At 42.3% G+C, this 27623-nt stretch overlaps 1 protein-coding gene across 8 annotated transcripts in view; it reads right to left on the reverse strand.

Moving 5' to 3' along the window:
- LOC128903096 (dymeclin) overlaps positions 1 to 27623 on the reverse strand; it is a 240240-nt gene that overhangs the window by 195989 nt on the left and 16628 nt on the right. For 5 of the 8 annotated variants that reach the window (XM_054186999.1, XM_054187002.1, XM_054187001.1 and 2 more), the window contains 4 exons: positions 17699 to 17751; positions 16967 to 17060; positions 15489 to 15622; positions 8653 to 8725 (listed from right to left, as the gene is read on the reverse strand). In XM_054186999.1, coding sequence (XP_054042974.1) covers positions 8653 to 8725; positions 15489 to 15622; positions 16967 to 17060; positions 17699 to 17751 — 354 coding nt within the window. Of the gene's footprint in view, positions 1 to 8652; positions 8726 to 15488; positions 15623 to 16966; positions 17061 to 17698; positions 17752 to 27623 lie in introns of those variants that run through there. The other 3 variants (XM_054187006.1, XM_054187007.1, XM_054187005.1) reach the window with 2 other exon arrangements.

Below are 27623 nucleotides of genomic sequence, written 5' to 3' on the forward strand. Positions count from 1 at the left end.
ATCCGCGATTATCTGAAATTAGGAATTCTTCAGAAAATGGTGACTTGAGCTCCAAAAGGCAAGATTCCTAGATGCTGGCATAATATAGGTGTGCGTATGTATTTAACACACGTTTCAGTATCTACATTTCAATGCGAAAGAGTTGATACGTCAAGGGATTCCTTCCAAAAGCCATGATATCAGATCATTCCAACTTCGCTGAAAAGCTTTTAAAATTAAACAACCACGTACTATTTGTATTTTAGTGATCTTTAGACAACAACTCAGGAAAATCATATGACAAAAATTCTAAGAAGTCGGTTAAACTTTCCATCTTAATCCTTTTTGTCAGGTAGACCACACAGATCCTGGGCTCCTCTTGGAGAGACCTTTGGCCCTGGGAGGACTCCTTTAAAGCAGCATTTAATTTAGATTTAAAAAGTTTTTTACACTCAGGATGGTGAGACACTGGCCCAGGTTGCCCAGAGAGGTGGTGGAGGCCCCATCCCTGGAGACATTCAAGGCCAGGCTTGATGAGGCTCTGAGCAATCTGATCTGGTGGAAAATGTCCCTGCTCACTGCAGGGGGGTTGGACTAGATGGCCTTTAGAGGTCCCTTCCAACCCAACGCATTCTATGATTCTACAATTCTAAAAAAAAATGTACTGCTTCAGAAGAAATTCGTAGAGTAACTAATTCTTCCAGGATGCAAACTAGAAAGTCTAACACTTCTCATCTTCCATCAAGAACATATATTTTTATTGATTTATTTTATTTATTAATTGCAGTGGCAGACTTTTAAATTCCATCAAACCTTCAGGCTTTTGGGGCTGGAGAACCGCATCAGTCCATCTCTCTGCTTATCACAAGGTTTTATCTGCTTGAAGTGGACCAAGATTTCAGCTTGCCCTTTTACAGGCAGTTATTTCAAGTATACACCACAACGCTGACAGCGCACTTCAAAAGTTCTGAATGTCTGAAAGAGAGGTCTATGGTCAAAACAGTCATTTTAACAAAAATAAAAGATCTTTTTTGCGGTAGAGAAAGGAAAAGAGCACGCACAAGCAGCCAGTTAAGGCACCCTGCCTGAGCAATAACTCTTCCAACTGCACTAGCTTGACCACTGGCCGTTACTTGCTTGCACCCACAGACAAGTCCTGGCACTAACTGGTGCCACGTAGCCAACAGATGCCACACCACGACACACCATGAGGTTTCAAAGTGGATTTACTTCTGAGCTACAAAGAAAATGCTGGAGTCTAAAGCGGACCAAAACGTGAAGGTTGTCATAGCAAGGTCATCCGGCGATCACAGCCTATGGGGAAAATACAAAAACCAAAATACTCTTGTTTGCAGACTCAAGTAAAAACAATAGGACCAGTTTAGAATCGTAAAATCACAGAATGGTTTGGGTTGGAAGAGACCTTAAAAGATCAGGAGTCTGATGCTACCAGCAGCTTCTGTATCTAAATTCTTAAGGGGAGAGAGGTATTAGCATAATTACTGTTTCCAAACACTGCAATGAAGCCCACAGAACAAAAGCCATGGGCCTGGTAAAACCTCGGCTCCCCAGTGTCTCCTCGTTCCATTCCAAACCATGGGGGTGACCTTCTACCAGTGTCATCTACCCAGAACTTCGACAATCTACCTATGTGTCACCATCCCGCCACCGCTGGCTCCTCTCCAACGCCAAGCACCGCTCACAACCCCTCTCTGTGTTCACCACATCGTTCAGCTTTGTTCCCTGCCTGCGAGAGAGGGGTCTGTGAAAGAGGAACCAAGTATAAAGGGAATATATAGGAAAATCTCAGCTAGGAACTCCAACTACCACGTTGAAGGCACACACTGTTGTAAACGCTTTAATTACTCAATGAATTGCAGCTATTTCTATAGCTCAGCAAACAGAGGCCGAGAGCTCATAAATGATTTCACACCTCCAGAGCAAACAGGCTGAACAGTCAGGAACAAACCTCTGGATTTCAACCCACACCGCTAAACCACCCCCCCCCCCCTCCCCAGTTTAAATATTTTCCTGAACTTTCCCCCAGCCCGAGCTGTCTACTCCGCGTATTAAAAGGTTAAAAGGTAACTCGTTTTCTAATTTCGGAGAGTTGCCAAAAGGGCTGATTCATACAAAAACTCTCAAATCATACAGGAACCAGGTTTCATTTCCCTGCTTCCTGAGGGCCCACCAGAAAGGTGAAAGAGGAGTCACCACAGAGAATAGGATCAGTTTTGAAAACTGGAAAGCGAGGAGAATATCTGGTTATCAGGCTCAGGATACAAGTACAACAACTCAAAGCGAACATAATCCTTCCTCTTGGAATCACTCCTAATTTTACACCCACTGATGGCACAGAGGCACCGCAGCAGCCGATAACGCGCTGCGTTCATTACAGCTGACTCCAAACATTTGGGAGATGTCCCAGAGGGGCACTTAAGAAACACTAACTGGAAGCAGAGAGCATCTCTGAACATTTCCTGCTGCATCTCCCTCGCACCGGGTATTCTTGACTGGGGGACAGAATGAGAGGCAGAAAACAACCGAAAATGGATTGTCCAGTTCTGGGCCCCCAGTTCAAGATCGAGGGCTACTGAGATGATCAAGGGACTGGAGGGTCTCTCTGCTGAGGAAAGGCTGAGAGCCCTGGGGCTGGTCAGCCTGGAGAAGAGCAGACTGAGAGGGGATCCCATCAATGCTCACCAATACCTAAAGGGCAGGTGGCAAGAGGATGGGGCCAGACTCTTCTCAGTGGTGCCCGGTGACAGGACAAGGGGCAACGGGCACAAACTGGAACACGGGAAATTCCATCTCAACATGAGGAACAACTTCTTTCCTTTGAGGGTGGCAGAGCCCTGGCACGGTCTGCCCAGAGAGGCTGTGGAGTCTCCATCTCTGGAGACATTCCAAACCCTCCTGGACGCGTTCCTGTGCAGCCTGCTCTGGGTGACCCTGCTCTGGCAGGGGGTTGGACTAGATGATCTCCAGAGGTCCCTTCCAACCCCTGCCACTCTGGGATTCTGTGATGGCAACACTCTAAAAGGAGTATCTCAAGGATTAAAATGATAGTTGGATTCAAGACCTTGTATTCCCAGAACTATTCCTGAACCATCTGAGACTACGTGGCTGTACACATTTTCACCTCATTGGCATTCAGTTCTTTCCTCTACAGTATAAAAATATTACAAATAACCTAGGATTGCACAGAGCATCCATGTTCTTCTGTATTTGCCTTGCACATCAACAAGTCTCGTATGTAATATCCACTAAATCCAAGCAAAAAACTTCAAAGAAGAGACTGGGCTGGATGGGGCTTGGAGCAACCTGGTCTGGTGGGAGGTGTCCCTGCCCAGGGCAGGGGGGGTGGAACAAGGTGGTCTTTAAGGTCTCTTCCAACCGAAACCATTCTGTGATTCTGATTCTATGAAAAGGCAGCCACAAGGAAAGACGACCCAAGCGCCCAAAAAGCTACTGCAGACCACTGCAGAGATCCGGGCAGAGCCAGACCACAGGAATCACATCCTGTGTTCCAGCCGTGAAGCCAGAGTGAAAGGCAGACCTGCTCCACAGTCTCTCTGTACCACCACTTCTCAAATGTGAGCCACTGGTTTCAAGGCAGAGCCACCTTGATGTTCCGGCAGCAATAATCTCTTGGGGTCTCATGGCTTTCTAGGCAATGGAGAAAAACGGCTTATGCCTGTCAACCTGGTTTCGGTCACTGATTTTAAACAGTCTGCAAACTCTTAAGGTGCCAAAAAGAGACATGATTGACTTCAGTGCCTAGGTGCCTTTGCTGCCCAGACCAGAGACCAAACCCAAATACCAGCAAGCGGGTGTTTTTCAAGATGCACTCAGTATCTTTTCTAAAAACAGGGCTGAAAACGGTAACAGAGAAAGCTGATTGTCAGGAGCATGAACATACAGCACGACGTACAATAAACAGTCCAGACCTCTCACACCATGCTCTGGGATCAGAAAGTTTGTTACAAGTTGAATGTAAATTTAAGCTCACCTAGTGAAAAGACAGGTCACAGAGAAACACTGATCTGAGTCTAAAGTAAAAACTAAATTAGAATAGAATCAGAACAGAAAAAACAACAGGTGATACAGGTAAAGGTACTCCTGCTCAGGGCCTTTAGACAGATCAGAGGTCACACATCTGCCATCGGAGAAGAGAAAAGGATGCAAGTGCAATGAAGAAAATCTTCCAAATAAATAAATATTTTTCATTTGCTGCACCACCACAAATAAAAAAAAATCCCTCCATATTCATCAAATCCCTCCTACACAGAGCACAGTCGTCTCAAGCTTTGAGGATCTTCAAAGGGAAGCAATACAAGTCTCCTTCAGTTTGGGTATTTTTGCTAGCTTCAACCTAAGTTTCAACAGATGGAAGTTTCCCTTTGATGATTAGGCAAAGTTGCCAAAAATGCTAAAGTCAAATAGCTCTTCAAATACTGGAGCTACTACAGTCTGGATAAAAGTTCCTTGAATAGTCCCTTTTTCCAAAAAACACTATTCTGATCTCTTGTTTTGAAAGTAACGAAAAAAAATGAAATTATGACACTCACGAAATAGGAAAGAAAACAGTTCTTAACCTCTTCTCTGCTTCAAAGAAGAAAAAAAAAAAAAAAAAGCCTAAACATTCCTCATCATCGTCTGCACATGGCATCGTTCCTGCATTGCAATGATCCCATAGAGCTTTATAACCAATTATATCGCCCTTCCTCCGCCTACGTTTGACTTTTAAGCTCCCAGGAAATGCAGCGAGCATCCTTAGAGCGAGTCACAACATTGTTAACATTTAACATTTGGCAGTAACACTTGGTTTAGGTTGCAATCTTAGCAACTAAAGAAAATAATAGAAATATCAACTAACTTCTACCGGCACCACGGGGTGCTAGTTAACAGTGATGTAACTAGATCACAGTATTTCATTTTTTCCTCCATATGCATTTACGGGTTTTAATGAAGTGAAAATGTACTGATAACAACCAGATGTTCGGTTATGCACACCAGCTCTTAACAAGCTGCTGAAAGAAGCCTTCGTAATTTAAAGCTTTGGGAGCTCTATCTCGCAACAAAACGTTAGCGATAGTTTCTACCTAAAAAATCAGACAATTAAAGGCCGGAGTCGCACCTTTTTGCTGACTCGGCAGTTTTAATCATTAACGTACACTCCTGAGTGCTAACATTAACAAAAGCCAAGAAAAAGCAGAGTATCCGTAACACACCCGAGGGAGCCGTAAATCAAACATCAGCTTACCCTAACACGAGCGTCACAAGGGGCTGCACAAGTCTAATTCTTGAAAAGCAATAATGCTGCAGTTTCTATAAAACGTCTCGAAATTAAACATGAAACCTTTTTCCTTGGCGTTTTGTACAATGGTTTTCAAAAGGGTAATTCAAGACCTTTTTAATAACTCTCAGATACGGGGCCACGACGCTGCAGAGTCCCACGGTACCTACTGACAACCTGCTTTAACTATGCGGAATCTAATCTAACTGCCTTAAAGCACGTTTACCTTTCCCGATACAAACTAACTTTGACAAGGTTTCTTAAATTGATCTCCGAGACACCCCTAGATAGGCTATGCTGCACATCTCCACAACCTTTCCCAACAAAAAATCAACGCATTTTGCTTCTCCGGTTATATTTCATAGCAAGGGATACGGAGAGGCGGGTTGCAGATTTGCCACTTGTCGTCTTCCCCATCTCACACACCTTCCTTATTAATTTAGAGCTGGATTGCCCACCTGCCTTCTCCAAGTACGTCCATAGTTTATTTTGCAGGTGGACAGGAGCTCATTCTGCCAAGGCTTCCAGTGGAGGAAGCTCAGAGGTGAGCAAGCTCTGCCCTGTGCTCAGGAAAGATTTGAGCCTTCAGGAACTCAGCGTCCCTGCCAAGCCCAAACTCTCCCACTTGCTTTTGGTCACTCGGGAATACGGGTTAAAAGATTATGTACCTGCCTGCAAAATGCCACGGACAGGGATCCGAAGCTCTGCTCCCAACAGTGCCTGTCATCTTACACATCTTCGCAACGTGACGCTCGACAGCAAAGAATAACAGGATCTATATTATAATCACACATTTCTCACAACTCCGTTAACAGCATCTACACAGCATCACCCAGCAATGCTGTCCGTAACACGTGTACAAAAGAAAAAAATATAAAAATTAAGACAGCACATCTGAAATCAGATAGAGGGGAAAAAGAACATTGTAGTACCTCCGAAGCGTACTGCTTTCACCAAAAAGCATCTGACGCGAGATTCAGGACAATTTCAAAAGCAAAGAGCGCGGGACTGTTGCACAGGTACCTCTGCTCCTGCATTTTGGGCATGGAGATGGTCCTCCATGCTTTAAAAATAACTAATCTTAGTATTTTCAGTGAAGGAGAGAAGAAGCAGCATAAACTGGGGTGCAGAGAAGCAATATATTTAGCCAACAGGTGCCAGCTGTGTCCACTGCTGCGTGAAACCGCAGCTACAGAACCCAAGGGACACGCTAATTGTGACAATCCTCTGTTAAGGCTATCGAATGCTCCTAGCAAAAAGCTCGCCGTTCGCAATGACGCTTCAAAGACAGACCCAGCACGGAGATTTTAGTGGCCTGACACAACAAAAATTCACCTTTAATAGCAGTTTTACAGACAGACGCTCTGTTAGCAGTGCCACCTGTATGCTGCCAGGGCTGCCTATCCTCTAGCAAGTGATCCGAAGTCCTGCTAGAAAAATCATGACCGGTTTGAATATTCCACGTATTCCACTCGATCTGTTCCTTCCCCAAATTCCCAGCTTGTCGTCTTCTTGATTTATTCCAGCTAAAGACAGAAATTAACTCCTCCCTTCACACGAAATAGGAAAAGAATTTCTAGCGTAAATCTTACCAGGGGGAGAAAGGGAAGTAAAAAGTAAACTCACGACTAAAATAATCCTGATTATTCTCCTGAAAAAAATAATTAGTATTACATTAAGCAAAAATGTCTCAGCCTTATAACATCTTTATGAAGAACAGAGTTGGATTGTGTATTAGAGCAAGCAAGTTTTTCCCGAATCTCCTTTCCCCTACCCTACTCCCCCTTCGATGACACAGGGATAAAAGCATTAGTTAAGGCATTAGCACATTGTTAAATTTATTACGCTGGTACACAAGACAATAATAGACACTTTTGCATGTGTTGGTATCTTTCTAGCAATTCAGCAGCTGCTACTGCAGGAAAATTTCAGCTAAGACAACTTACTTGACATAAAAAGCCAGAAACCTTCCACATCTCTCGCGAGAAGTGAGTATGTTTTCAATATAGCTGAACATTAGATTATAGACGGGCTTTATGACGACTTCTTTTTTAATAAGCCACTATTATCATTATATTAGATAGTAAACGAAGCGCTTTCAACAGCAACTTCCATTCCCAGCAACCTCATTCACCCAGAGAGAGAGACACCGACAGGTTCAGTTGTTGAAAAGGGTTAAGAGCAACGACGCCCCTAAACTTTTTCTGCCAGAAATACAGAATAAATGACACCGGACTCCACACACGCATTGGCGCTTCCAAGAAAGAAAAATAAAACCCTGCAGGATTTATGAACTCGCCCATATATCGCAGTCCTTTCACCCCTTTGTACTTCCTCTAATCTGCCCCAAACAAAAAGCATATCTGTTCCAGGAAGCCCTGACAAGCTTTGCGGAGTGACGCTCTAAATCATATCGCTAATTCATGACACGCTACCAGCCCGAACCCTCGTGTAACGTTGACAGAGTTGTATTTAATGAGCACAGTGTTTCAAAAGCTATTGCGAATTTGTCAGCTTTCCAACCAAAAGAAGAATCCGAAGTACAAAAACGAAGTGCCAAAATTATCTATTACGCTATAACAGATAATCTGAAACACTTACAAAGCTGTGAACTGGGGGCGCTACATTTTAGGCACAAACTGCAATAGAATTTAACACAAAAAATACCACTAACGTGATCTTTGGTAAAGTTTATCTTGGGGGGGAAAAAAAAGAAGTTAAAATTTATCAGGACAGGTGTGGAAAAAGGTTTTTATTTCCAAAGAACGAACTACGTTCTCCTTCATATAATACTGAAGTATGTTTCATGGTACGTATCCCAACGGGATGTGGAATCAACGTATCTCAAGTACAGCAGATGCATGAAAAAAGCCACGTAAACAAACCTGGCGATCTACAGAAACATTCCACTGAGTCATTTCTCTTCTTCAATTCACTAGTATTTCGGCAATTAGTATTAAATAATGACTTACTTAATGCACATTCACATGTTCAAAACCCCACACAACTGCAGAAGAGGAACTTTTGTTTGCACCCTGTACACTTCCCCGCAACCATTTCTAGCCAAAAGGCAGCATGGACTGACTGTGTGCCGACAGAGGTAAACAAACGTCAAAGCTCCTACAAAATAAACCAGGATAAATCCTGTCGATGGTTTGAAGTGGGTGTGAGATGCTGATCACGTACTTCTTCCAATAGCATATTCAGGGCTGGTACCGGCAGCAGGTTATCATTATCGGTACTGAACCATCACGTGGAGCATTCAAACACAAATATTTAAACATTATGAACCCATCACTGTAAGTTTTATATTCTCGCCAATGCTCAGCTTACACAAGGAAGTTAAAAAAAAATTAAGAAAAAAGCCAACTTACAAGAGGGGAATTTCAACGATGAGCTGGATGAGGCAGCACAGCAACTCTTCTACGAGGTCTTCACACTCTGTTCCTGAAAAGAAGCATACCAAAGGGTTTCTGGATTTTTAAATATCAAAAGAAAGCAAAGATTTAAACACACAGATCCAGACGATCGATATTTTAATTAAGAAACAAACACCGGAAGAGAAATTCTACCTGTTTAAGGAGATGGCACTCTTTCCTGAAATACAAGGCACTCGGGATTATCACCGGAGAAAATACGGATGCTAAGCCTTTTTATATATAAAACAAATAACTAATACCAATTGGATAAATTAAATGAGATGTCGGCATTGTAGGAACATGCTAATATTAAGCACATCAAGCCTTACTTTACTACCTACTTAAGGTTAAATTAAATGGTGTTATTGCCAACAGTTGAACTGATCACTAGCGACTTCTCACGGGTCCACAGAGCTCAAGTCTCCTCTCAAAATTCCCATGTTTTCCCAACCCCTTTTTTTTAATCCCACGAAAAGAATAAACAGAGACAGAAAACACGGTTTCATTTGTCTACCATACCCTGAACAATATTCTAAGCTGCGAGGCGTCAAAGGAATGCAGCCTGGCATACACATCACCGCTGCTCTTAAGCAATTAAACCTACACATTATTTTTTTTTTATAAATCTACATTTATTTATTGAAGAGGTTTGACACATCTCAACGACAAGTAAGGACACGTGAATTTCCAAAGGGCATTTTAAGTGCCCAGAAATTACTCTCTATGTGACAAAATGCACGGGATGATTAAAGATTCTTTTAAAATTTAAATTTTCAAGAAACGCAACTATTCTAAGCAATAAAACCCGTGGTATTTTGCATTAGCACTGAGTTTTTAAGAGCAACTGTAACAAAAGACTTGCAAAACTTACTGAGGGAAAAGCTTATTAAACCATTTGAACTTGTCATATAATACTAAAAAAATAAAATAAATAAATATGATCAATCTCTTGGCTCATTAGGATTTTTTCTGCTTTCAAAATAAAATTAGAAAGAGACACCTCCAGCACAAAGAAAAGCAAGAGGTTTATAGTGCTGAATGGCCCAAGAGCAGACATAGTTTTCCCTCTGCATTGCCTGATAGGCATTACAGCACAACGATTAATTACCCAAATGCTTGTTTATTTTGTATTTTCAAATAAATAGGCCCTGCCATAAACACAACATTATAGCTGGGTTATGACGGTGTTACTCTGTTTAAGCCAAGTCTGTTCTTAAATCCAGAACTCAATTTTAAGAAGCACCCCAGAGGGAATATTCACAATAAAGGCAAATTATTTCTTTCCACAATCAGTTTATTAAAAACACATTAAAAATTGTCACCTAGTGAACTGCACATTCTAAAGGAAATCAGTTTTTTATCACGGAAACGTGGTTTCCTTTATATAGAATCCCCCATGAGTAACACAATGTAGCTCCTGTTAGTAAAAACCAAGAACTGTTAGGAGTATTTAACCTTAGAAACCGCCGCCAATAAGAAAGCCCAGATAAAGTATTCTAAAGGAACCCGAACGTGACATTTTCCTAGTTTTTTGAACTTAGAAAATACTCAGAGAGCAAGACTGCTATTAGGTCTCAAGTTTCTTCTCTTTACGATTGAGGGGAGAAGAGAAAAACAAGGATGAAAAAAAGAAGTATTTCGTGCATTTTAAGAATACCTTTTCTTCCACTGTGCGATACGCACAACTCGTTTGAAGAGAGAATAATGTTATCTGAATATCAAAGTGGGCTTTTCCCCCCATGCTATATTTAAAATAAAAGCAAGAAAACACTAGGTGACCACAATCACGTAGAATGGAAGATGTTAGTCTTTCCTGCTCTGTTCTCCAACTATTTTTTTTAAAAAAAAAAAAAGCTTAATTGCTGTAATCAATGTCATTCGGCTACAATAATTAATGCATCCTTTTTCCTCATTGGGGCACATGCATTCTTGTTTAATTCTCATCTTGCCAAGACAATGAGGCGGACGCATGCCAAATCTATAACGTGAGAGCGAGCTATAAACACGGAACACTATGTGTTTTCATAAACAATGCCTTTTTCAATGGCAGGATAAAGAGAATACGCACAATGCTCATTCACATTACTAGATTGCATACTCGGATCAAAGACGCGCGTAAAGCCTTGGGGAAAAGAAGTAAAGGGTGAATCTGTGCAGATAAAATTCGAGCAGATTTGCAGAGGGAGGAATCAGAGGTGCGTCTTCTAAACTCTGTCCTGCTGCAGAAGCAACTGCGATTGGTTGGGCTTTTTTTTTTTTTTTAACATAAAAAAAAAATAATACTTTGCGTTTAACTTTTTCAAACCTATGCCCATCACGGGCACTGGATTAGCAGCCACTACACAAGCAAAATGGTTTATCCAGAGGAAAATACACATGCCACGAGACTCCACTTCTAGTAAAACCAGCCCAGCTCCATCCTTGGCCACGACACGGGGTCTAACGTAGGCAGTAAAACAGTCTTTCTTCTCAAGAACCTATCTACTGTGCTTGTCACGACCTGATCCGAGCTGTTGGATGCGCCTAATGTTAATAAAATATTCAGCGTAGCAAGGCATAGCCTCACCTTAGATGCTACTTGGTTTTCTGCACTGTTGCTCCTACAGGTAGGACAGAACCTGGACACCAGTAATGAAATTCATTCATTACTTGTAGAAGAGTATCTAAAGCCTCCTTCGTTCAATTCATTCCACAAGCAGCGGACTTGAAGCTTCTTTGAGTTTTGTGGTTTGATCTTCAGCCCTGAGGATGCTCAAAAGCTCCCAGCTTTCACTTAAGAGTGTTAATAATGAGTACGTAAACTAATTGCCATCCCTCATTTCCTTTACATGATAGCTGAACACTCGTGAAATCATTTAAGTGCTGCAGTAAATTTACTGTTATTTATTCCCTCCTCTATGTCCCTTTATTTGTGATAATACACCAAATACAGCCCTTAGCAGCCTTGGGATAAAAACTTCTTTATAGGAACGAATGAAGTTTCCTACTACAGGTCAGGGAATGGGTTAAATGAATTGATGGTTTAATTTAGAATATAATACACAGCATATGCCCATCTCTTACACCTCTGAATCGCAATACGGTTAAAAACCGTGCAGAAGTTATGGGATACAGACAGCAGAAACCTCACCAAAAGATGAGCGATCCGTGTTAGTAAGACTAACTCCAGCTTCTGATCAGCATACGCCAAGTCCAATTTGGGATTTGCCAATATCAGGATTTTTTAGTTGAATCTTAAAGCACGTGGTTTCAGTTTCTATAAGGATTTTCCTACAATCAGCGCTGTGCAATATCCTCCAAAGTTGTGCGCAAATTCCCAATTATGAACGACAAGGCAAAGGTTGCGCTTCCTGGGCTAAAGAAACACCTGAAAACTGTCAAAAGGAACAAACTTCTACTAATAGCCCAACTATTCTCTACGGAAATCAATAAACAGTGCTGTAGCAGGGACTTGATCACGTGCAATTTGTTCATAACGTTAGGCTACAACTTCTTGGCCCTTTTTGCAAAAGGAAAAACCTCGATAAAGGTTTTTCTTTTTTGAAGAAAAACCTTTTTTTATGGCACAAAGCCCAACTGCGGAGCTTTCTTCTCAGTTTAAAACACAGACTAGCAGGGAAAAGCACACGTGGGACCTTCAGAAAGAGTGAAAAAGCACATTAATTGCAAAATCTGGGAGGAGAATTCTTCCAGATAAGACAATTATAAAAAATTACAACTAAACAATAGTGGCTATGTCACATATAACCTATTAAAACACAAGACATATTACTGAGTAGCCAGCGACGAGGTTATTTTCCATCCATCACTACCATCGTACACTACATTTCTGCCTGACATAGTGAATATGGCGCAGTTACGCACGCTGAGTTCCCAGGTGCTGTATTTAAACTCGGAGAACATGGTACTAGGATATATTCCCCAATTAGAACGGGGGAAAAAAGCGATGTTCGTAGTTTAAAGAGGGAAACAAACACCTCCACACGGTGATTTAAGATGGTCCTGAAAAGAACAGTCACCCTTTAGACTGAACAAGGCGCACATGAAAAAAATCATAGAAGAAAGAGGTTGTACTGTTTTTTTTACAGCAACTACTCACCAGCTATTTATTACAAAAGTACACAAACGGTATTTCAAAATTCAGACCCCACATTAAGGCCTTTACCTATATACAAGCTTTATTTATTTATATAATTAATATAATAATGTATTGTATAAGGTTTGCTCCATCATGCTGGCAATTGGAAAATAGCAAAATAATATCAAGCTCTGGGAAATAAAGACAGAAAGGACAACTAAAACTTAATTTTTATAAAGCACGCTCACCAAAGATAGCGTTAAGCACGTAAAACTTTAGCAAAAGTACTAATACATCTGTGTAAACTTCACAATAGCAAGGTGTGCTCTAGTTTCCAAAGAGTAAAAATTCAAGCTGCGCTTGACTTAATTATGAAAATGCCCAGAAAACCATGAAAATACACACAAAAAACATTTCATCTTTTTCTGCTCACTTTATAGGCCCTAACGCAACAGCATTTTATTGCCCTCCATCAATGATCCTTCACTTTTCCTATAGCTAAGTAAAAATGAATGCCTTCCTACAGCTTTTAATTACCATACTCTCTATATATTTAAAAAATCCTACGTGAAGATTTGTTAGGAGAAAAAAAAAAAAAAAGAAAAAAGATGGTTGTGTAAACACAGCATGTTATGAACCTCAACACCTTGAAGAAGGTCCCAAGAGCCGTCTCCGAGTGGAAATCTGAGTGGAAAGCAGCAGCAGACTGGAGCCGAGGGAGAGCCGAGGAGGAAGAGGAGAAGCTGGTTTCCTCCTCCATCCCCTGCTCTCCCCAGCAGACCACACGCAATTACCTTCCTAATCAAGACCATCCAGCGAACAATCTGCTCAAAGATAATTGCGAAGTACATTTGCCATCAAGGCGCACAAAATTATCGCTAATAAACGTCACCGTGAATTACAGTCAAGTGCTACTAGACGCGGTATAAACACGGATCTGCCCCAGCGAGAAGAATCACTTTTCAGACCGCGCCCCAAGGAATTCCCAGCGCAAGGAATAAAGATCGCGGGGGTTCCAACTAACAAAACATCTCGGCTTTTCCAGCCGTTCTACTGTGCAACGCTACGTCACCGAAGCAAGAGGTGGGCAATTTTTTTATATAAACCCGCCCTCCCCGCCGGCAGTCTGCAATGACAGCTCATTACAAGCCGGTGTTAGTCTCTAACGCATGGGATAGCTGACTGCATTCTTGGAGATTACTCATCCCCGTTTAAACACAATTAAACCGTTTCAACACGTAGCACTTCATCTTTTGGCACCGGAAGCCTGGTTTTCCCCAGACGCCAAGGAGTTAAACAGATTTTTAAATGGGCAGTTTTCCCTATTCAATGAGCGAGCAGCTAATTAGGCATTCCCAACACATGTCCTGACTGACTGTTGAGGAAAATCCACTTTTGGATCCTTTCGGTCGTTCTTCCAACAATCCACTCGTACTATATATTCGTGTTCCGATACCAGACCTTTTTGCCAGACCACTTTTGGCTCTATGCAATAAACCACAGGCAATTATAACAGTATCTTTACAACAAAGCAAATCATGTGCCGGCATTATCCATCATGTGTTCGAAAAGAGCATCTTGATACGGCACCACACAAAGATCTGTGGCAGTGTTATGACTTTCTTTTGCCTGTAATCAAGTCGATTTTGGGCACGTTCATTCAAAAAGAAGCACTGGATAGCAGAAAGAAGAGCTAGATTATTTGAGCGTCTTCCCTGCCATCTTTCATCTTGTGTAATACACGCTGCATTTCCTGGAGATGCACTTCTTTTTGAACATTATGCCTAAATTCTTTGACTTTTCCTGTACTCTTGTATAAACTACTGACAAAATCAAATTTTAGCTGTTGCCTTTTCAACGGATCAGTCCTAACCACAGTGCTGTCATCTTCCCTCACTAGATTCTTACAAATTGCATTAATTCCACCCCCTGGCTGCTGCCGGCTTATGAAATGTGTGAAAAGAAACACCAAACAATTGCAACATGACCGTTTCTGCAGTAGTACGTGGTCAGCTTCACCCCAATTCTACTCTCCTCTTCTGTAGGGGATCACCTTTCAGACTGTATAAAAATGACTAAAGCTAAGGCAGGTCTGCAACAACACTTCTGCGCAATGATTTTTAAAAAAATAATGTCAAATTAAGTTTGTAAATAAATGACTATGGTTAACTTAAAGACAAATCTTTAAAGAAAAAATAAAGCAAAGAACTTAAACCCTGCTCCAAAAGAGGTCTGTTTTGCTCTAAGAACCTGTAACACACCAACTTCTTCTTAAGAAACATTTAATTCTTGCAGAAGGCGACAGTCAATATGTTATTAAAAGCTCTCATCACACTTTGAAGGTGCTTTCTTTCACATGTATGATATAAAGGAAGATGGTTCACACCGAATTACTTCAGACCCCAAAGGAAGTCAGTCAGTTTTACTGTTGACTACACACTTCCAATCTCACAGGTTGTCCTGAACAGTAACTACGTTGCGTGTAACCTCATGGGTACCTCATTTGTAGTTTTAAAGCAAAGTTTGGGATTCTTAGTCTAGAATCATAGAATAATTTAGGTTGGAAAAGACCCTTAAGATCATTGAGTCCAACCATTAACCGGACACTACCAAGTTCACCACTAAACTATGTCCCCACCATCATGTCTACAAACATCAGAACTTTTTAGTTTCTTGTGGGGTATTTATTTCACTAGCGCTCGTGTGTACCTACCGTAGGAGCCTGGTGCTTTCTCTTCGTAAGTAAAATGAAGTTGCAGCTCCTCCTCTGACATCCGACTGATGAACACTTTCAGCAAACAGCAAATGATAAACAGGGCATTGTGAGCCTGCCAAATGAAGAGGTGACTAGAAAAGGAGCAGAAACAAACAGGAATCAGTAACGCTTAACCTGCGACCACGCATCAAAACCTACAGGAAAACGTACGCCAGAGTAGACCGAGGGGTTCCCTACAGGTGAAGGCAAGGGAAAGCTAAAGTGCTTAAGCCAGGAATCTTCATTTGATGCTACAGCAAACAAACTGGAAACGCATTTAAAATATTTTTTCTTCCCCCAGGAGAATACGGTCTTATTCCTAGCTACGTTTGTACCCATAAAAACACCACACCTGCCAGAAGTACCACTCTTTGGAGAGCTCGCCAGATGGCTTAGCACAGTTCTAAAGGCTTCTAGATACCATGGATTCACACCACCCAAACATTTGGGAGTTTCCTACGGCTTCCATACGAAAGCTACTCTGTATCCCTGAACCTTAGCAATTTTCCCAGCCAAATAGCCTTCGGACGACCACAGGCATTTACGGACTTCGGGAGCACAATGTAGCAAGATTTTTCTACGCAAAACACAGATATTTTCCAAGCTTTCTGAATGCAAGGGAAAAAAATATAGCTTCCTTAGGTTTTCTGGAGTCCCAATAAGCAACTGCCGGGAAGCCCATACAATGGCAGAGTCAAGCTCGCGCTTGAAGCTGTATTTTGAAGGTATTTTTGGATTGAAGCAGCAGGAGCTACCCAGGCAGGAATAACTTCTTTCTTGAGATGTAAGCAAAAAGGTTGAGGGCAGCCCTGGGAGCAAGGGGGCATTAAGAAGAAAAATCTTCCTTTTTGAAGCCCCAGATCTGGTGAGAGTTGGACATTTGTCCATGGGGGTGGGGGAACGTTTACAATTACAAAAAGCTTCCTGCAAAAACTACACAGTGCTGCACGCGTAACCTCTTGGAGCTCTTTCTACTGCTGAAAGGGGCAAGAAAATCCAACGGCGGTTACACGGTATAATTTGAAAGCAACATCTTCATATAGAAGTTCACGTTCAAATGCAACCCGATTTAAAATATTCCCAAGATAAAAATACTGGTTCATGCATTAAGGTTTAGCGAAAAAGGCCAGGCGATTTTTAAACAGCTCTAAACCAGTAGGAACCAGATGTTACAGCACTGGTACACAAACATGTTTCTGTAAGGCACAGGATGAACATAAACATGTCTTTTTCCACAGAAATCTATTTATTACACTTAATCTTCTGTGTTTGGAAAAGTACTAGATACATGTTCTGTTTCAAACAACAATTTAAGAGAATTCTACAGTTTGGTCTGTGATTATTTTAATTAGCAAGCCAAAAAACTCAAGAGCTAGTGGCAAAAGGAACATTTAAAAAATGAAAATGGCACACACAGCTTTTTCCCAGGTACTTACTTCTGACATTCTGCTGAAATTTTTAACTCTTTGGTTCTAGAAAGAAAGACTTTAATCAATGACCCAAGGTTTCCTGTTCGAGGATTCTTCTCAACTAAATGAGGAAAAATAAGGTATGATTATATAGCATGCATAAGTTGACACTATTTAGTTCAAACAATACACAGAATGAAACCAAAAATTGCATTGTCTTAACTACTTCTACGTCTGTCTGTTCTTCTTTTAAGATTCTCCAGTACATGCTTTATGACTCCATAATTGCTCTTTAAACATACTTTTCGCCCGAGATTTAAAATATCCCAAGTGGGACGCTCATACCGCTGCCTTGCCAAGACTTGTCTACAGCACAAGTCTCGTGTCAGAAAACCGGGCAGGATTTCACAATTAGCTTTTACCTTCTTGAAACGTCATTGATCACATATATACTATCCTTTCCTCTCGTCCTCTGCTTAATTCTTTTCCCTTACTGATCACCTTAGAGGGCAGAGGGAAGATGAGGTAGCAGGGATGGAGTTATTTGTTTTAAACCTTTCAGTCATTTCAAGTTCTACAAAGTCTCTAAAAATTTGAGATGTATATATACACGCTCTTTACACCACTTCAATCTTACTAGCGGAACACGTACAAGCAGAATTAAGTATACTGAAGACACAGGTGTGCACATGAATGCTGTTTCTTAATTTTTCTGATCAAGAACGTGGAAAAAAAAGCTAAGATGTCACAACTTCTCACCTAAAGACTTGCAGACTGAGATTGTTGCTTCTTCCAAGAGCTTCAAGTCAGCACTGGTGGGGGGGAGAAAACAGAAACGGTTACACAAGCCATTGAGTTCCTGTACTTGAAGTGAAAATTCATTACAAAATAGTAGCAAAATTTTTCTATGAAGCACTTAAGTTTACCAATCCATTAGCTGGTTTACATGGATATCGCAGAAGCAGAGTGGTTGAGGTGAGAAGGGACCTCTGAAGGTCATCCTGTCTAACCTCCCTGCTCAAGCAGAGCCACCTAGAGCCAGTTGCCCAGGTCCACGTCCAGGTGGCTTCTGAATATCTCCAAGGACAAAGACTCCACAACCTCTCTGGCCAACCCATTCCTGTGTTCCGTCATCCTAGCACCAGACAGTACAACGTGTATTTGAAGTACAGTGACAATAAAAGAGGAAACTAATATTCGAAAGTGAATTGTTTGTCAAAGTGAAATGATGTCACTACATCATTTGTGTTCCTACTACTTTTGTGGCTTCAACCATAGAATACCGGGTTGGATGGGACCTCAGGGATCATCTAGTCCGACCTTTCATGGTCCAAGGATGCCACTCATAGCTTGATGCCACTGAGAATGCACATAGACCGGCAGCCTACAGAAAGAACTTGATTTTTTACAGGAACTATCATATGAAATAACATCTCTTTTAAATAAAAAAAGCATAAATTAAAAAATCCTCAACCTGACATCTAACCTCAAGCTAAGGACCACTTTCCTTTAACTAATGTTATTACATTATCACCTCAGATACACCAAATTTTTCATAACTTCATTAATTGCCCGTTGACATGCTTCAGTGAAAACCATCAGCTGAAAAGCACGGTGAAGCACTAAAGCAGAACCTGCCGACAACCACTGAGAGTAAACCCCAGCCGCATCAAACACATAAAAAGACATTTATAGACTTCTATCGCTCCAAACTTACCAGTACAGAGTAACTGATCCTCAAAAACAAAACAGAAGAATGCAAGGGAAATAAATTTTTCCTTAATAGGTGGGGGAAAAAAGACAAATAATAATCAGATGTTGTGTCCCATGCCACATTAAGCAATATGAAGGTGTCCCAATATTAATACCTAAAGCGCAACCTGCTCCAGTGTTTCACCACCTTCACCGTAAAAAAAATTTCTTCCTTCTATCTAGTCTGAATCTCCTTTCTTTTAGTTTAAAAAACCATTAGCCATTGTCCGATTGCCACAGGCCCTATTGCTCATGATATCGGAGAAGGTTTATCGGAGGAGGTTGTACAGCCTCTGTACAAATTAAATTAACGCACAGTCTGACCTACTTTAAAGGCAGTCCTTCTGCAAGTTCCCCAAATTAAAAGTCAGTCAAAAAAACCCCCCAGTCCAATGCTTGCAGACACAACATAGCATGTAACGTAGGCTGAACAACTGCAGAGCTCACGCACCTACATCCTTGTAATTAAAGGTATGAAAATCTCCATCCTCGGAATACACAGGAAAGTAGCAATGTAATGAAACCTGAATAGGAACTAAGCCTATAGAAGTCAGTGGTAGGGCCTCCATTCAAGCACTCCTCTCATAAAAAAATATCGCAAAACTTAATATTGCCACAATTAGATTGCCAAAGTCACTGTTGCTTCCTAAGCATGAAATTTTCTGATGAGTAACCAAATCTATATAAAAACCGAAGACAAAAAGGACATGGTACCACACGCGTTCTCTGTCCCATCTGCTCAACCCCATCTTGGCAACTACCTGCAGCTCTGACTGAGACCTTCTGAAAGACAGCGAGGGGGGGAAACAGTTCCCCTTCTTTCCATTTTTAAATGTAGACGGTAACCCACTTTACAGCAGAGCCCTAAGAACCGTTGCATCAACCTGAGATTAACCGTGGTGCCGTGTGGGAAGCCCCTAAAACCACCTCGGCTGCTGAAAACCCATGTGGAGTCGTGCTCTTGGAAGCCGTTGAGTTTGTCTGAGCTGTGCCCAAACTCCCGAGGGCTGGAAGAGGAGGTAAGGGTATTGGTAGAAACAGCAGCCGAAAAAATTATTTCAAAACTTTTCAATGGGAAATGCTTCAAGATAAAGGCATCAAACAATTTAAATTTTAAAATGCCTGTGAATTTTCCTGCAAATCAGACTAATTTGCTGCGCAGTGAGCTGACAGCAGAGACAGCTCTTCACCTACAGCTGAGTATCCTAAGACAACTTTAGATTATACAGATTGGCTTTCTTTGATATCGAATATCGGCATTCTTTCCCCCCTTCTAAATTGTTTTGCAGAAAGAACAACCTTGCACTTTTGCATACACTTTAAAAACATTAGTTTGTCTCAGAGGTGGTCCCGTTTCAGTGCTATGAGCATGCAGAACAATTAAAAACAAATGGTATAAAGCTAGAACACCCCACCAGCAACCACAGACAACAGTTTTCTCCATCTATACGCAACAAGGAATTTTTGCACTTTTTTTTAAAAAAAGAAAGGTCTAAATTTGTCCATCTGGCTGCTTGTCACCAGGATGTGTTCTGTCCTGCGAGCTGACAGGCAGGGTGAATATTATATTGGACACCAACTGACCAGAGAGTTCTTAGGGACTGAGTAATTGCAACCCAACACAACGTGACCCACCTCCCACTTTCCAAAGATGCTGAGGGACTCGTGTAACACAGCCTGAGTGATTACTGTAATCACTCCAGGATTTAAACATGCAGACATTCAGCTTTTAATTATGGTTCATTTCTCCCCTAATTTCTAAGCAGTTATAGAATCACGGAATGATTTAGGTTAGAAGACACCTTTAAGATCATCTAGTTCCAAGCCCCTGCCACCGGCAGGGACACCTCCCACTAGACCAGCTTGCTCAAAGCCCCATTTTATCTTTTAAAGTATAGCATTCTTACAGTTTGTTTTTTCTTCCCTTTGAGTTATTAAAAACCACGCACAAAGTTCTCAAACAAACTGCACAGAGCCGCCTAATTTCTACAAGTGGCAAGGATCAAAACCAGTGTCAAACCAAGCAAGACCTTCAGATTTTGCCCATCACAAGTGAAGATCAGGTTCGTGACCATCTGATGAACCTGAAAGCGAACAAGTCCATGGGATCCGATGGGATACACCCACGGGTACTGAGGGAACTGGCGGATGAGGTTGCTAAACCGCCCTCTATTATATTCCAAAAGTCATGGCAGTCTGGTGAAGTCCCCGCTGACTGGAAAAGGGGAAACATAATCCCCATTTTCAAAAAGGGAAAGAAGGAGGAACCAGGGAACTAGAGGCCAGTCAGTCTCACCTCCGTGCCTGGTAAGGTTATGGAGCAGATCCTCCTGGAGGCACTGCCAAGGCAGAAGAATAACGAAGAGGTGATTGGGTACAATCAACACGGCTTCACCAAGGGCAACTCGTGCCTGACAAACGCGGTGGCCTTCTATGAGAAGGTCACGACATCAACAGACAAGGGGAGAGCAACTGACAGTCATTTACCTGGACCTGAGCAAAGCCTTTGACACTGTCCCGCATGACACCCTGGTCTCCAAGCTGATAAAATATGGGTTTGATGGACTGACAATTCAGTGGATAAAGAACTGGCTCGACGGCCGCACCCAAAGAGTGGCTGTCAAGGGGTCCACGTCCAAGTGGAGGCCAGTGACAAGTGGAGTCCCTCAGGGATCAGTACTGGGACTGGTCTTGTTTAACATCTTCGTCAGCGACATGGACAGTGGCATTGAGTGCACCCTCAGCAGGTTTGCCGACGACACCAAGCTGTGTGGGGCGGCTGACACGCTGGAGGGAAGGGATGCCATCCAGAGGGACCTGGACAGGCTGGAGAGGTAGGCCCATGCCAACCTCAGGAAGTTCAACAAGACCAAGTGCAGGGTCCTCCATCTCCATCTGGGTCGGGGCAATCCCAAGCACCGATATGGGCTGGGCAGTGACTGGCTTGAGAGCAGCCCTGCAGAAAAGGACTTGGGGGTGGCTGGTGGACGAGAGGCTCCACATGAGCCCTCAGTGTGCACTTGCAGCCCAGAAAGCCAATCGTATCCTGGGCTGCATCAGGAGAAGCGTGGCCAGCAGGTCGAGGGAGGTGATTCACCCCCTCTACTCCACTCTCCTGAGACCCCACCTGGAGTACTGCCTCCAGTTCTGGAGCCCCTGCTACAAGAGAGATATGGCCATGCTGGAGTGTGTCCAGAGAAGGGCCACGAGGATGATCAGAGGGCTGGAGTACCTCTCCTATGGGGACAGACTGAGAGAGCTGGGGTTGTTCAGTCTGGAGAAAAGAAGGCTCCGAGGAGACCTTCTAGTGGCGTACCAGTATCTTAAGGGGGCCTACAAGAAAGCTGGGGAGGGACTTTTCAGGATGTCGGGTAATGGTAGGACTAGAGGGAACGGATCAAAACTAGAGATGGGTCGATTCAGACTGGACATTAGGAAGAAGTTCTTCCCCATGAGGGTGGTGAGACACTGGAACAGGTTGCCCAGAGAGGTGGTGTGGCTGCCCCATCCCTGGAAGTTTTTCAGGCCAGGCTGGATGGGGCTCTGAGCAACCTGATCTAGTGGGAGGTGTCCCTGCCCAGGGCAGGGGGGTTGGAACTAGATGATCTTTAAGGTCCCTCCCAATCCAAACCATTCTATGATTCTATGATCTTCAGCAAAGCTTTTAACACTCGAGTCATTCTTTCTCCTACCAAAATGAAGTTTAATGCTTAAAAAATTAACTACTTCTCACTCCCCCCTATCCACACAACAGGAGCACAGAAATGAATGTTGCCATCCTCAACACTAGGCAACACCATCTGCAGAATTTCAGTTCATGCAACAGAAGCAGCTAGTGAGAGGGAACCAGAGCAGGACGTCGCCCCGACACACACACACAGTGTTCTTACATTGAACTGAAGAAATGCTACTGCTACATCCCCACAGATGGGTTCATGGAGAGAGGACAGTGGGGGGGTACAAAAATAGCAGCCCATTCCCAGGTACCCAGGGCAAAGCTTAGCAGTGGCTTGCTTTCCTTCACTTGGGCAGGAAAAAGAAGCAAGACACATGGAAAAAGGTGTCTGCATATTTTTTGTGTGCTGCGAAGACAGGAGATACATTATATTAACACTTAGACAGAAAATGGCAGAGCCAAGACTCATAAGGTGGCACAAAAGAAATGCTACAACCAGCTATGGTATTGACTTTGCTCTATAATCCCAGACTGGCAGGGTTCGGATGGGACCTCTGGAGATCGTCTAGTCCAACCCCCTGCCAGAGCAGGGTCACCCAGAGCAGGTTGCACAGGAACCCGTCCAGGAGGGTCTGGAATATCTCTGGAGAAGGAGACTCCACAGCCTCTCTGGGCAGACCGTGCCAGGACTCTGCCACCATCAAAGGAAAGAAGTTGTTTCTCATGTTCAGACGGAACTTCCCGTGTTCCAGTTTGTGCCCGTTGCCCCTTGTCCTGTCACCGGGCACCACTGAGAAGAGTCTGGCCCCATCCTCTTGCCACCCACCCTTTAGGTATTGCTGAGCATTGATGAGGTCCCCTCTCAGGCTTCTCTTCTCCAGGCTGACCAGCCCCAGGGCCCTCAGCCTTTCCTCATCAGAGAGGTGATCTGGTCCCTTGATCATCTTGGTAGCCCTCGGCTGGACTCTCTCCAGCAGTTCCCTGTCCTTTTTGAACGGGGGGGCCCAGAACTGGATCCAGTGCTCCAGCTGTGGCGTCCCCAGGGCAGAGCAGAGGGGGAGGATGACCTCCCTTGACCTGCTGGCCACGCAGTTTTTAATGAGCTTTTAATTTTTTAATCCCTGTGGAGATGACATTTGGTTAATGAATGAATATAAGAATGGAAAGCTAACACTAAAACATCTGTCCTGTCATTAATCCAGAGAGCAGCACTGGTAGCATACAAACTATTTTTCATCTCTAATAACAAGCGCAAACACTGCGAGTGAAGCTGCTTCACTGCATTGATCAGAAATAAAAGTTCCAGTTCTCTTTGAAAACCTTCACCCAAGGAATACAGACTGCCTTGTTGCCAAATATATGCGTATACACATGCACAAATATAGATACATAATCTAGGAGCTCCCTATTTGGGACAAAAAAAAGTCTAAAATGGATTTAAATTGTTCCCCTTTAACATAGAATCCTAGAATCTTCATGGTTGGAAAGGACCTTTAAGATCATCGAGTCCAACCATACACCCACAAAACAAAACCCCTACAATCTCTGCCACTAGAGCATGCCCTGAAGTGCCAAATCCATACATTTCTTAAATACCTCTAGGGATGGTATTATATTACATTATATTAGGGATAATATTATTATATTATATTATTATATTAATAGGGATGGTAATATATGACACTCAGTTGTAACAAAGCACCTATGGGAGGATCCAGGACAAAAACAACCTTTCAGAAACGAAAAGGAAAACATCCCACGCATTTACCACTCTGCAGTTTTATCTACCCAGAGGTGAGAAAATAAAAATTACGCTTTTTCAGAACTGAAAAGAAGCCTCTGAAAAACAGTATTTTCTAGAACACATAAAAATAGGAGATTCATTAGGAACGGAGAAGTAAAATATCCCCTTGTCTGTAAGAACCACTAAGCACATTTTCAACATGAAAAAGGTTATCACTTTCTAGCAGTAACCAAGCAGCAAGATAAGCAAACCCTTCCTGCTGCCCGATGGCCCTGCTGAGCATCACCAGGAGAAACCCAGGCATCCCAGTAACACCCAGTAAGCCCTGCCATGGAGGAGACACCTCTTCGGAAGATGTTCACGTCCACATGGCAACAAACACCAGCTTCAGGCCACAGATCTTTAATATAATAATTATAGTGACTTGAGTGAGTCTGTACATGTAGTCATGTATTTCAACTGGCACTACCCAAACTAAATCACTTAGTTTCGGGAAGGTTGTACGTATCCCAACCACATTTACCAGTTCTACAATTTTCTAGAGGCATGAGCAAAAGGTATCAACTGGTGCGGGGGATCCAAACTGGTTGTGAGCACTGGGGGAAACACTAAGGATCCAAAGAAAAGTAGACGTAACCACACAGGCTTGACCGGCTCATTTAGATCCAAGCAGACGTGTGAGATGCAGGATTGCTTCCCACACGCTCCAGGAAAAAATTCCAGGCTTCACAGGGATTCCTGCTTCATCCTGTGATCTGGTGGCCGGCATTTCTCGGTCCAAGGTTGGACCACGTGATCCTCGAGGTCCCTTCCGATCTGGTATTCTATGATTTTCAGAGTCCTTTATAAAAGCAAGAAATTATTTTACTTGCTTTTTTTATGTAGACAGTAGGTCCACAGCTTTCAGCAAAACTATAATTCACAGTAATAGTGAAATTTGCTTCCTGACAGCATAGACTTCTTTAAAGAAAATGGTTTTATCTTGTTTTGTTTTAAAGGCCTCAAACCATGAGAGGTTTTACAGCGGCAGTGATTACCGCGTGACACCAGGTATCGCACATCAGCAATAGAAGTAAAGAGGAATCAAGGATAACCCCCTACTGTAGGGAAGAGGACAGCACAACCACCATGTCTACGTCACGTAATAAGGACTCTCTACTAGGAAGTGAAGGGAAGAAATCAAAATCAAATTGAAATTTGCAAGCTCAAATATTGCCCCTCCGATTCTAGAGGTCACCTCTTTCTCCTGATAGAGAAGTTCAACCCCTCAAACCTTTACTATCGTACAAATACCGTTTGGGAATTGGATGCACGCACACCCACACAAATATACGGGAATACTGCCAGAAGCCAAAATTGTCTCTTTACATTTCACAAGGAAGAGTGAAAATTCTGAGTTATCACACATATATGCAATGATTATTGACCAAGCAAAACATAATATTGAAACAGTATTTAGACAATACAAATTCTGGTTTGTCCTGCTGAAATTGCTCCTTTATCATTTCATAACTGATCCCACATCAAGATTTTTTTTTTTTTATTTTGTTGGGATTTAATCTCTTTGCATTTGTGGTTACCGATCACAGTGCAAGGAGTTTCTTCATCGGCATGTTAGTTTTCTGTAAGAAAACATCTTTTCAGTAGAGGTGGGGAAGAATGGTAAATTCAGCAGTCTATTGCTCAAACAAATGTCATAGTTTTCATTGACTGCAGCTTTTTATTTCTGGCTTCATACCACCAGAAAGCCGGATGCTGCGGTCAGCTATTCTGGCATATATTGTAAAAACCCGTTACTTCCAAAAAGAAGAGGAAAAAAAAAAAAAAAGGAGGTGGGAAAAAAAAAAAAAAATCAGTGGAGTTATTTTAGAGTGGTTGAATTCAGTTGCCTTACTTTAAATCTACTTACAATCAGTCCCACAGACATCAGCAAAACCGTAATTAATAAAAGGCCGTGAAAGTTGCTTCCTGACAGCAGTCATCTTTGACGAATATGCTTTTATCTGCTTCTATTTTCAAGGCATCGCAATACTAGAGGTTTCAAAGTGGCAGTGACTACTGTTAAAATATCTCAACATGGCAAGGGAAAACATTATGCGTACAAACTGTAATTATAAACATACCCATACCATGACATTTACCCTTATAGTGATATGAATAAGGCCCAAACCGTAGCAGACAACTACATCCTCTAAACGACAGGGAGGAAAAAAAAAATAAAAAAAAAATAGTTTTCCTGACAGTTTTTTTTGCTCTAAGTAAAGCTTTTTTCTTTGCCACTGAATGCAAAACAGAAGAATCAGCCCATTCAGTAAATTCATACTGTGGGAATGCTGACTTTAATGGACTAGTCGGGAGGAAGAACGTCAAAGAATAAAAAGCTGCATATAATTTATTGTACCAATTTAAAAAAAATGTACCATATTAAGGCATCATAAAAAAAAGCTGCTCATTTTTATGTCTTGCCATTAAAGGCTCATGCACACCATTCTTGAACCAGCGACTCGTTAAAAACTCCGGGGAAGGAACAAAGTGGAACAGTAAATATTAAGCACATGATTTTCAGCAAGTTCTGTGTTAGTTAACTCTGTTTTCAGTTTTCCATCAGGAAAGAATTGTAATGCTACCGCTAAGGAGGAGGTTGCATTCTTGGTAGCAACTCGTAGGAGAGCCAGACAAACACAAAGGTCCGCCTAAACCGAGAGCTAAGGCTCCAAAGTAATCCTCACAGCTTTTGCTCACGACAACTCAAAAAGTCATCCAGAAAAACTGTATTTTCTTTTTCCAATATCCAAAGAGTATTTCGATTGATAAGTCAGCCACTCGAAATGTAGGACGTTACACATTTAAGAGGTTTGATACGAATTTCATTCCGCTCCCGTGAGTCCATTCTGTGCAACAAATAAGGATTCGTGAAGAAACAAAAAAATGAACACGGAGGAGTGCAAATTAAATACCAGATACTTCCTAATGGCTGCAACCAGAAGCTTCTCAGCAGACACTTCTGTAGCCCAACGGGATTTTACCTGCTCAGCAGCCGTGACTTGCTTTATGAAAGAGGAGATCGCAATACACCTTTTACAGCGAAAAGCACGAGGAAAATGAAAACTGAACTGCTGGTAGCTTTTCCTTTTACTAGCACTTACGCATACAATACTTATCTCCTACCGCTTCTAAATTGTGTAAGGCCCCTACGGCTTTACCTGCCGAATACCCGAGACTTGCTCCGGCTGTTACTATCGCTCACGCCGGGGGAGTCGCGGGCGGCAAGCAGGGATTCATCCTCAGCTCCTTTCTGATTACTGACGGCTGATTCATGATCAGGGCTTGCGACTGCACAGACCAGAATTACTCCCACTTAATTAGGCTCTCTTAATACTTGCTTAACTATTAAGAAAAATCAACATTTTTGAGAGGAAGAACAAACAGCCCAGAAAAGCAGGATATTACACTCCCAGCAGCCAGCTCTGCTTTGACCACATGCTTTCACGTTCATTTTTGGACGGCACAGC

Source organism: Rissa tridactyla, chromosome Z (genome assembly GCF_028500815.1).
Source record: "Rissa tridactyla isolate bRisTri1 chromosome Z, bRisTri1.patW.cur.20221130, whole genome shotgun sequence".
NCBI lineage: Eukaryota > Metazoa > Chordata > Aves > Charadriiformes > Laridae > Rissa > Rissa tridactyla.